Source organism: Oncorhynchus gorbuscha, linkage group LG08, assembly GCF_021184085.1.
Source record: "Oncorhynchus gorbuscha isolate QuinsamMale2020 ecotype Even-year linkage group LG08, OgorEven_v1.0, whole genome shotgun sequence".
NCBI classification, from domain to species: domain Eukaryota; kingdom Metazoa; phylum Chordata; class Actinopteri; order Salmoniformes; family Salmonidae; genus Oncorhynchus; species Oncorhynchus gorbuscha.
The window spans coordinates 41,422,231-41,431,731 of record NC_060180.1 but is presented as its reverse complement, the minus strand read 5'-3'; the positions used below and the strand labels follow the sequence as shown (position 1 = coordinate 41,431,731).

The following is a 9,501-nucleotide window of genomic DNA, read 5'->3' as shown; positions in this document are numbered from 1 at the left end:
GCAGTGAAGCCGCACAACATTTACATTAAATTCAGTCATCTAGCAGACACTCCCATCCAGAGCGACCCACAGGAGCAACAGGGTCAAGCGCCCCACCTTAGGGCACGTCAACAGATCTCCAGCCAAGTCAAATCGGGGACACGAACCAGCGACCTATTGGCCACCGGCCCAAGCTCCCAACCACTAGGCCAACCATTCAAGATTCCCCCACAGTTCCCCGAGAGCTGCCCCATAAGCGCCTGAAAAACCTCCCCCTCCGCAGCTGTCAACATCCTGGTCCTCAAATTAAACTGGTATACTTTCCTATGTATGCTATTTTTGTTTGTCTGCCAGTTGATCTTTTATATTGGGAAGCTAGACCAGTTCCCTACCTCTTGCCCCAATCTTAACCACAACAAAACAATAAATAACATGCACAACTGACTTAAGATCAGATATGTTGGCCTGTTTGGACTGGATTTTGGTTGCAAATAGTAATGTGTAGTTGGCAGACACAGTTCTCCACATGACAGAGGCATGTCTGTTCTACACAACACATTTCTATCATGCGGCTAGGCATTCTGTTATATAGAGCGCTCCTGAATAAGCTTGGTGATGGTCCTTGCCTCCACTGACCGCTGCAGTCAGGCTTCCTGTTGTAACAGGTGCCAGCACAACGAAGAGCAATTTAACATGACTGCATCTCACTGAATAGCAGGCTAAAAGGAAAACAACTTTATTTGGTTGAAATTCCCCAACAAGGCTCAAAGGAGTCTGAAGAGTAGCCTGTTTGGCACCGCTCAACAGAATCACTCCGTCCATTAGGGCTGGAAGACTGTGTTCGGGGCTGCACAGACAGCCATTGTTAATAAAGGAAATCCACATTGCACTGACAACATGTTATTCTATTGCATATTGTTATAAGGGAAGAATTCAGACTTGTGATTTGAATAGGTGCTTACATGTTGGGTAGACTACACACTTTCACTAACCTGGGGGGAAAAAGAAGCAGGAACTCGATGACAACCATGTAGGCCTGGCTATAGAATACATTCAAGATCCTGGTAATCCTGTAATATTCCTTCAGTAATTAAAATAAACAAAACCGACAGAGAATCAGTATGGGGTACAGAAAAGATTACTTTAATATAGAACATTTACAAGCTGTGTGGAGTTGTGGACTCCGGTCAAAAGGGTACTGGCTGTGGCTGGTATGGTAGCTGAGGTGTACACAGTTGGACTGGGGTGCGGCTACACGTACCACAGGAAGCCAAAGCGCTTGTGGAGAAGCTCTTCACGGGGTCGAAGGTTAAACAGCTCCTCTGTGAGGGGGGCCACCCAGCGGTCTGTGTGGAAGACATTCTCGCCCACCTAGATGGAAACAAATAGGAGCTTAGTATTCATCCTCACTGTAGAATAAGCAACATTGCAGGGTTATTACCTCTTCTTGCTTTCATTTTAGTGCATATTCTAGAACATTTAGAACTACCATCTCCCGCTTCATGACAATTGACAAATAAAACAGATGTGTATGTCTAGACTGAAATGGAATCAAGCTTCTCTTTACCTTCCAGCCGGGGACACCTTTCATTACAACTGCTTCCTCCTCCAGATTCTCCCTCAGCATCCGTAGTTGCCTAGAGACAGAAAAAAAATCATCAGCTAAATGTAGAGCTCCTAAAACAGATAATCCAGTAACTAGGTTTCTATCCAATTGACGACATAAGTTCATGTGAATATTCTACATGAAGAAAATATTCACATTTTCCCAAGTGTTGTTTCCATTAAACTGACTTATTGTGGATCAATTGTTTTTTAATTGCATGATGTCGTCCACAGAAAGTGTACTTTTCCTGCTTACATTTTTTATGTAACGAATAAGAAGTTCAATGTGCTTCCCTCATATTTTTATCTGTACTGATAATTTTGTCACAAACACTTAAATAGTACATGTTCCTACTCTGGTCTTGGCATGTTTGCGCTAGCCAATAGCACGATACAGTGCAGATATGTGCAGGTAGGCTAGCCTACATGATGAGATTATTACAGTGCCTTGCAAAAGTATTCATCCCCCTTGGCGTTTTTCCTATTTTGTTGCATTACAACCTGTAATTTAAATGTATTTTTATTTGGCTTTCATGTAATGGACAAACACAAAATAGTCCAAATTGGTGAAGTGAACACAAAAAAACTTGTTTCAAATAATTGAAACTGGTCAGACTTGAAGGAATGATGGATGGCACTAAATACAGGGAAATTCTTGAGGGAAACCAGTTTCAGTCTTCAAGAGATTTGAGACTGGGACAGAGGTTCACCTTCCAGCAGGACAATGACCCTAAGCATACTGCTGAAGCAACACTCGAGTGGTTTAAGGGGAAACATTTGGGTAAAAAGCTCAGTGGCTAGATGTGCCAAGCTTAGAGACATACCCCAAGAGACTTGCAGCTGTAATTGCTGCAAAAGGTGGCTCTACAAAGTATTAACTTTGGGGGGTGAATGTTCTGTTCTTGTTTGTTTCACAATAAAAAATACTTTGCATCTTCAAAGTGGTAGGCATGTTGTGTAAATCAAATGACACAAACCCCCCAAAAATCAATTTTAATTCCAGGTTGGCAATAAAATAGGGAAAATGCCAAGTGGGTGAATACTTTCGCAAGCCACTGTATGTATTAGATATATTTATATTTTTCCCAAACGGTAGTCAAGCATCGACCATCATGTCACCAGAATAAAACCCTTGATATTTATTGGACTTTCACCACCCTGTGAAGTTCATAACTTATTTCATCGGTAGCCTAAACTGCATGGTTTCCCTGAGTCGTAAAAGATAGGCTACTTACTAACTTAGGTTTGATCGCTAGTTTCTCCTTTCATCTGTGGCGCTGCTTTCCTGTGCTAGTCTACAAGTGCTGCACTATCATATCAGCTGCTTAATTAGCCATATGTACTGTAAGCCAAACATCTGTACAGACTAATAATATTACCTAATTAGGAAAAAGAATGCTTTACTTCACTCCCTTACTCATAAAAGTAATCTGATTATGTAATGCGTTCATTGGCACATCACCTTGTTGAAGTAGCCTTTGACTCTCTCTCCCTTACCTCCGGTCCTGCTCTGCTTGCAGCAAAGGCAGAAGAGCTATCCTCGCTTCCAGCTCCTCAATCTGCAACCGCCTACAACCAGCAGAACATAACAGAAGGACATTGACCAACAATAACTTGTCACAATGATCTGAATTGGTACAATGAATCAGTGACATTAACTGGATTATGGCAATTCTTACCTCCTCTCCCGGTTCCATTTGAAGAGTCTCCAATAACCGAAACACATGACACCAACTCCAATGGTGAGCATGCTATACCCTGAAAATAAGAATGTATATTAATTGTCAGCAAGATAAGAATCACCACAACCAATTTGACCACTAATGCAAGTTACTAATCAGGTTTCCATCCAACCTTTATGCGAGTAAAGTACACATCTGATTTTTTTTAAAGTGAACAGGCCTTTTGTTGTAATGTTTGAATCACTCAAATATCACATGAATACACATTAGACATGGCAAAATGTGTAGAATTGAAGAAAATGTGCTTTAAAGCTGCAATATCTAACTTTTTGGGTGACCTGACCAAATTCACATAGAAATCTGTGTTATAGATTTTACTGGCATTGAAAGCAAGTCTAAGAAGCTGTAGATATATTTTATGTGTGCTATTTCCATGCTTAAGATTCATTTTTTCATATTTTACTTTGTTTTGTACACCAGCTTCAAACAGCTGGTTATGGAAAACATATTTCACATTGGTTTATATTGTACAATGATTCTCTACGCTATACTAAGTAGTTTTGTCACAAACTTAAATTAGGCAAACTGTCATGAACAGTGTTTGTGCTCATCGAAATAGACAGATGGGGCACAAGATGTTCCCCAATGCTGGAAGGGAGGCCTGAGTGAAAAGGTTTGGGAACACCTGGTGTAGACTATCCTACCTGCACTGTATCTGCGAGCTGTTGGCATATGCCAATATACCAGTGGGCACACTCACTATTTCAAATTCAATGGAAACTCATTTAACTTCTATTATTTTATTCAGTACATGTGAATTTAACTGCAAACTGTAATGTTTATGTGCACTACTTCATCAAGCAAATACTTTCATCCACAACAAGTCAATTTGATGGAAACGCAGCTTTGGTGGGAAAATAATGCACATTGTTTTTATGGTGAGTTTTGAATATTCCAATGAAAATCTTTGGAAACCTAGCTTCTACTGTTTTGATGTTAGATCTGTTACAATTGAACTTGGACTGATCTGTTCATTGTTTACATTACTGCGCCATGCATGGCATACATTCAAATAAAGCCAACACAGCCCTGATTTTCAACTGACAAGGGGGAATGTACATGATGTTTCACTGATTAGACTTCACCATGAAGCTAGGCAACTGATCAGTTTGCCAGCTAAGCTAGCAAGCTGAACCAACAAACTATAGTTGGTAGCAACTACACGTCGCTACATCGGTTTCCATATTTATAAAGTACAAAAGTGGGATAATAAACATGGGAACAACTATTTAATGGTAGAATAAATAGCTAATATCACGGGCTAGCTAAAATATTGAACTTGTTAGCCACACAGCATTGGGGTAATTGTTTGACTGTAAAATTATATCCTCAAGCCATTACAACTGTAACTAGTATACTGACCAGAAAGTCCCCGTTTCGGGAGATTTCTCTTATAGTCGACAGGGCCATAACCTCCAGAAGGAGGCATGTCCTGCTTCACCTTGGTCGCCGCCATCTTCCACTCCTTCCCTTCTCCAAAACAGACCGGAGCGTGACGGTTTTGACTAAGTGGTATACAGCTACGCCGGAAGTGACTTTTCGTAGGAGGTTACTCCTCGATCACCCACACAATGTTTTGCGTTTTGGAACACCAGAAGTGCCTTTCAGTATTGCGTTGCAGAGGCAGTTGCAGTGCGATCTGTTCTGGGTGGCGTTGCATTTATCGAATGTATACATCACATTGTATGCAAACTGCTTGACAGAAATGGTAGCAGAAGGTGAATGTTGAATTTATGTTGCACACATATCCAGATGATGCCGCGTGCCAATTTGCACAATAACGCCTCGATCACACCGAGTGTCCAATCGCAAAAATGGTAAGCATCATCTGGATATGTGCGCAACCACATTCACCTTCTGCTACCCTTTCTGCCAAGCCTTCAACACATACACGTTATGCATATGTTCGACAACATACTGCCTCTGCAACGCAAATGTAGCGTTCCATTGGAAATGTATCTACTTTTGGTGTACCAAAACGCAAATTCCCTGTCTGTGTAATTGAGGAGTTAGGATATTTTGTGCAGCAGGTTAGGAGAATAAGGTTACAGTAGGAAAACGTTTAGGGTTAGGTCAAATGCGATCCTAACCTGCTACGAAAAGTCACTTTCGGTCATCTGCGCGTGATACCATATTAATCTACTTCTTGTCTAGCGTGACAAACCACAGGAGAATGGGCTCTTTCGCCCCCGGCCAAGCAAAAGTGTAATAGAAAATCAAGTCCTGAAAAATAATACTATGACTGGCAGAAGCAACAATTTAATGACACATTCCCACTAAATGAAATGGTTCAAATGACTTCTTATTTTTATTGGTACTTCTTGGAGCTGGGAAACATCAAACCAAACAAATTGGACAATCAGTTTCCATGAAGGGGTGGGAGGGTAACGCTTGACAGTGAAGAGCCCAATCTGCCCTAAGAAACAGGGTGGTTGCTGGCTGACCGTGGTTCTGTGGTCCAACTTCAGTTCTCGCGCTAGGTGTCACATTTTTCAGATTTCTCAGTGATGGCATCTGAACTAGCGCTGAAAATGATTTCCTAAACAATTTTCACAGCAGTAGACAGAAACCCAAACACAGATGTTAATTCATTTATAAACCACATAGCAGGCCTATGGAACTTTTACAGAAGAGAATTACAGTAGAAGAGAACAAAACTGAAAAGCATGTATGAGACTGTAGTTGAGGAAGTAAAAGGAGCCTACAGGAGCACTGTAGTAAACCCAATTACCTCACCACAGGCCTGTCTGGGATACAAGTTATTGGTCCTGATGCCAAGCATAAACAATCAATGAGTGATTTCAATATAAGACATGTTTATTCTCTCCTCAGTCTTTTGTACATCCTCAAACTTCACCAAAAAGTTGCTGTACCTAACCAAGCTTCATGACATGGCAACCAAAAACCTGAAATGTACCTGAGCAGGTGACAATACCTGCAATGTTAACTTTTTTTTTCTTATCACCAGATGAGAACATTTTGTAAAATGATCTGGGATATGACTCCTGTGAGTCTAGAGTTTTGTCTTCCACTGAAACTTTGTTTGCATGTAATTCGGACAGTCTTTATTATTGCCACTAGTTCTCTTTACAGACATGTTATTACACATATGAAGGGGCAACTCGGGAATTAAGTCATGTAAAACCAAAGCAGAGGCTACAGACAATATAATAAAGAGATCATCTCTACTTGTTCAGCGTATGTAAAACATATGAAAGGAGAGAGGCTCTGTCAAACTGTAAATAGCTGAATAACATACATCTGTGTGAGGCTAGTATTAATTGTTCAGTTTTTAAAACCATAACACCAAAACAGGAATTGTTCATTTATACATCAGTCCCAAAAAATAACCAATAACTTACTGTAAATACCCCAACAAATCTAAAATCAACTGTTTGAGTTTATACACTGAAAACATCACTGCTCAGTTTTTCTTTAAAATGAGAATTTTCCTTTTCTATAAGCAAATAGCATGTTATAGAAAGGTCTAGACACTTTTTCCCCCAGTTTCACTTGTTTTGAGAAACTTACCCCAAACAGCCATTCACCCTCGTTGTGCCATACGGGGGGCTCTGAAAAGACATGAACAAATTCTCCAAAAACACCCTTTTAGAGACTGAAATGCTCTGTTGTGATGCAGGTCTTTAGATGTTGTACAAAATGGAATATAACGTTGCGGATGAAGTTTGGAATGACACAATTGCATGTGTACAACATCTAAAGACCTGCGTCACTATACTGAGAGCGTTTCTGTATTTAGGTGTTTTTGGAGCGTTTGTTCATGTTTTTTCAGAGCCCCCGTACTGGACAATGAACATGAGGAAGTGAATTGTTGGTTCAGGTAAGTACAATTAAGGGAAATCGCAGAAAGTGTGTGGACCCTTCTATAACATGCAATTTACATCAAAAATAGAGATTTGGTTGTAAAAAGCTAACTTTTCAGTTAAAGAGGATGTTTATTGATCATATTTTTTTGTCTTTTATATATTTTTGGGGGGGTACTCTTGAATATAAGGCAAACAGTTCAACTAGTCAGTCATTTAATCTTGAACACACCTTGACAGTTTGTCTGCATCCCATTGCTGAGTCTGTGATGACAAAAGGGCAATCAGCTCATTGTGCCGTCCAATAGGTAAAGCTCCATACATCGTTTCCATGGTCGGATATCAACGCACAGTTGGCAGAACGGCGTCTCATGAGTTCTTGAGAGAAAAGCAGCATTCTCAAACCATCATGAACTCGCAGACATCATGGCTGACGAACATATGGAAGGAAGCCCTTTAGGCACGTGTATTTCTTTCCTTCTGAGTAAATCGCTGTTTATGCACACTGACCAAACATCGGTGAACTTCAGAACAAACAATAGACATGAAAAATAACATAAGAGAAACAAAAACACTCTGCAAAAAAAAAGAAAAGAGAATGCTTCTCCTCAAAAGTTTGAAGACTGCGTTTCCTTAACTGTAAATTGCATTGTTTGCGTTGACAACAGTAGCTATTGGTAAAAGGTTATTGATAATGAGTATGAGATGATTATTTCCACGTGTTAGCTGTCTGGGAGATGGAGCGCGAGGGGATCATGTCCAGGAGGTACTCTCTCTGGCGGGCGTCCACTGTGGACGAGGTCTTATGGACTGGCAGGCTGGGGTTCACATAGGCCATGGTCACACCTGGAGAGAAAGAGGGGAGAGGGGTCAGTCTCTGAATGGGAGGGTGCACTGAGCAGAATAAAACACACACACACACATAACATTGATATCATAGCAGGGAAATCATGGACCAACTCTACTATTGGGGAGGTGAGCTAGCCAGGGAGTCAAATGAGAATGCCAGCCACCAGAGGGACTGAAGCAGAGAGAAGGAAACAGAGCATTGGGGGCACAAAGAGCAGTCAGATGCCTAGTCAAAAAAAAACAATCCCTGGCCTCTATTGTGATCCATCTAACCCTCTGATGGGCGTAAAGGAGCCATATTGTGATCCATCTAACCCTCTGATGGGCTATATTGTGATCCATCTAACCCTCTGATGGGCGTAAATTAGCCATATTGTGATCCATCTAACCCACTCATGGGCGTAAAGGAGCCATATTGTGATCCATCTAACCCTCTGATGGGCATAAAGGAGCCATATTGTGATCCATCTAACCCTCTGATGGGCGTAAATTAGCCATATTGTGATCCATCTAACCCACTGATGGGCGTAAATTAGCCATATTGTGATCCATCTAACCCACTGATGGGCGTAAAGGAGCCATATTGTGATCCATCTAACCCTCTGATGGGCGTAAAGGAGCCATATTGTGATCCATCTAACCCTCTGATGGGCGTAAATGAGCCATATTGTGATCCATCTAACCCTCTGATGGGCGTAAAGGAGCTATATTGCTTAAATGCTTGTACTTATTTTCATTATTTTCATTGGGGCAGTGAGGTGTGGTGGTGGGTTGGAGTCCGAGACGGTATTAGTCTACCTGTGTTGATGTTGTTCTGCTTCCTCCATGCAGTGGCTTGGGCGCTACCACTGCTGCTGTTCCCACTGGAGCTGCCCTTTGAACCCTGGGCAGCCGAGCGCACATGGGCATGCTTACCTGGCCGGCTGACCAAGCCTGCAGCGGCCACTGCACTCTGCAGCTGAGAGGAGGAGAAAGAGTGGGACACTCCCCTCACCCCCACAGACGGGACACCGCCACGGGAGAGCTGGCCCTGAGGTGGAAGGGAGGGGGGGAGAATGAAAAAGAAGATTGAGTGACAAGAACATACAACACAAGCCAAGGGAACCATTGGGCTGTTGCAGATGGGGAGGTTCAAGTCCCTAGTGAGACACCATGGTAGAATGTAGGGATGTACTGCAAGAGGAAATGGTACAATGCTGATCTAATGGGAAAGATGGGGTGATCTGTGGCTGCATGTTGGAATGAATGAGTGATGGGATAACTACATACACACATGCACAGTGGAAAGGTTTGAGGTCCTCTAATCAGGGGTGCGTTGAGTTATGTGCGTTTTGTGTTTTCGTTTCACGCTGTGAGCGAAGGGTGTGCTGATCCTGGTGGTTATGGGTGCACTTGCTTCCATGCCTGCCCGGGCGTCGGCGGGTCTTGGTCCTTCCCGCCCTTGGAAAAGCATCTCAGGCCGGGTGGGGGCGAGCGTAACCACTGATCAGAACACCCACTGA

The 9,501-nt window shown here is 42.1% G+C and overlaps 2 protein-coding genes across 11 annotated transcripts in view; both read right to left on the bottom strand.

Moving 5' to 3' along the window:
- Positions 1-1,101: 1,101 nt before the first annotated feature.
- On the bottom strand, positions 1,102-4,846 carry LOC124041673 (NADH dehydrogenase [ubiquinone] 1 alpha subcomplex subunit 13-like). Its single transcript, XM_046359536.1, has 5 exons — positions 4,689-4,846; positions 3,264-3,342; positions 3,082-3,153; positions 1,547-1,616; positions 1,102-1,350 (listed from the first exon to the last, which is right to left on the bottom strand). The coding sequence occupies exons 1-5, from the start codon at positions 4,780-4,782 to the stop codon at positions 1,231-1,233; spliced, it is 435 nt and encodes a 144-aa protein (XP_046215492.1). The 5' UTR covers positions 4,783-4,846; the 3' UTR covers positions 1,102-1,230.
- A 2,331-nt stretch (positions 4,847-7,177) lies between these two features.
- Positions 7,178-9,501, bottom strand: part of LOC124041672 (transcriptional repressor p66 alpha-like) — a 48,877-nt gene continuing 46,553 nt past the window's right edge. For 9 of the 10 annotated variants that reach the window (XM_046359527.1, XM_046359525.1, XM_046359534.1 and 6 more), the window contains 2 exons: positions 8,798-9,029; positions 7,178-7,996 (listed from right to left, as the gene is read on the bottom strand). In XM_046359527.1, the coding sequence (XP_046215483.1) occupies positions 7,860-7,996; positions 8,798-9,029 (369 nt within the window). In that variant the 3' untranslated portion in view covers positions 7,178-7,859. The remainder of the gene's footprint in view (positions 7,997-8,797; positions 9,030-9,501) is intronic. The other variant, XM_046359535.1, reaches the window with a different exon arrangement.

Excerpts from the sequence above, each read along its gene's own strand:
- LOC124041673 (XM_046359536.1), bottom strand. The coding sequence starts at position 4,782 with ATGGCGGCGACCAAGGTGAAGCAGGACATGCCTCCTTCTGGAGGTTAT. Across the intron at positions 1,617-3,081 it reads CAAGCAGAGCAGGACCGGAG|GCAACTACGGATGCTGAGGG; the intron begins GTAAGGGAGAGA and ends TTCTGTCTCTAG. Across the intron at positions 1,351-1,546 it reads AAGGTGTCCCCGGCTGGAAG|GTGGGCGAGAATGTCTTCCA; the intron begins GTAAAGAGAAGC and ends GTTTCCATCTAG.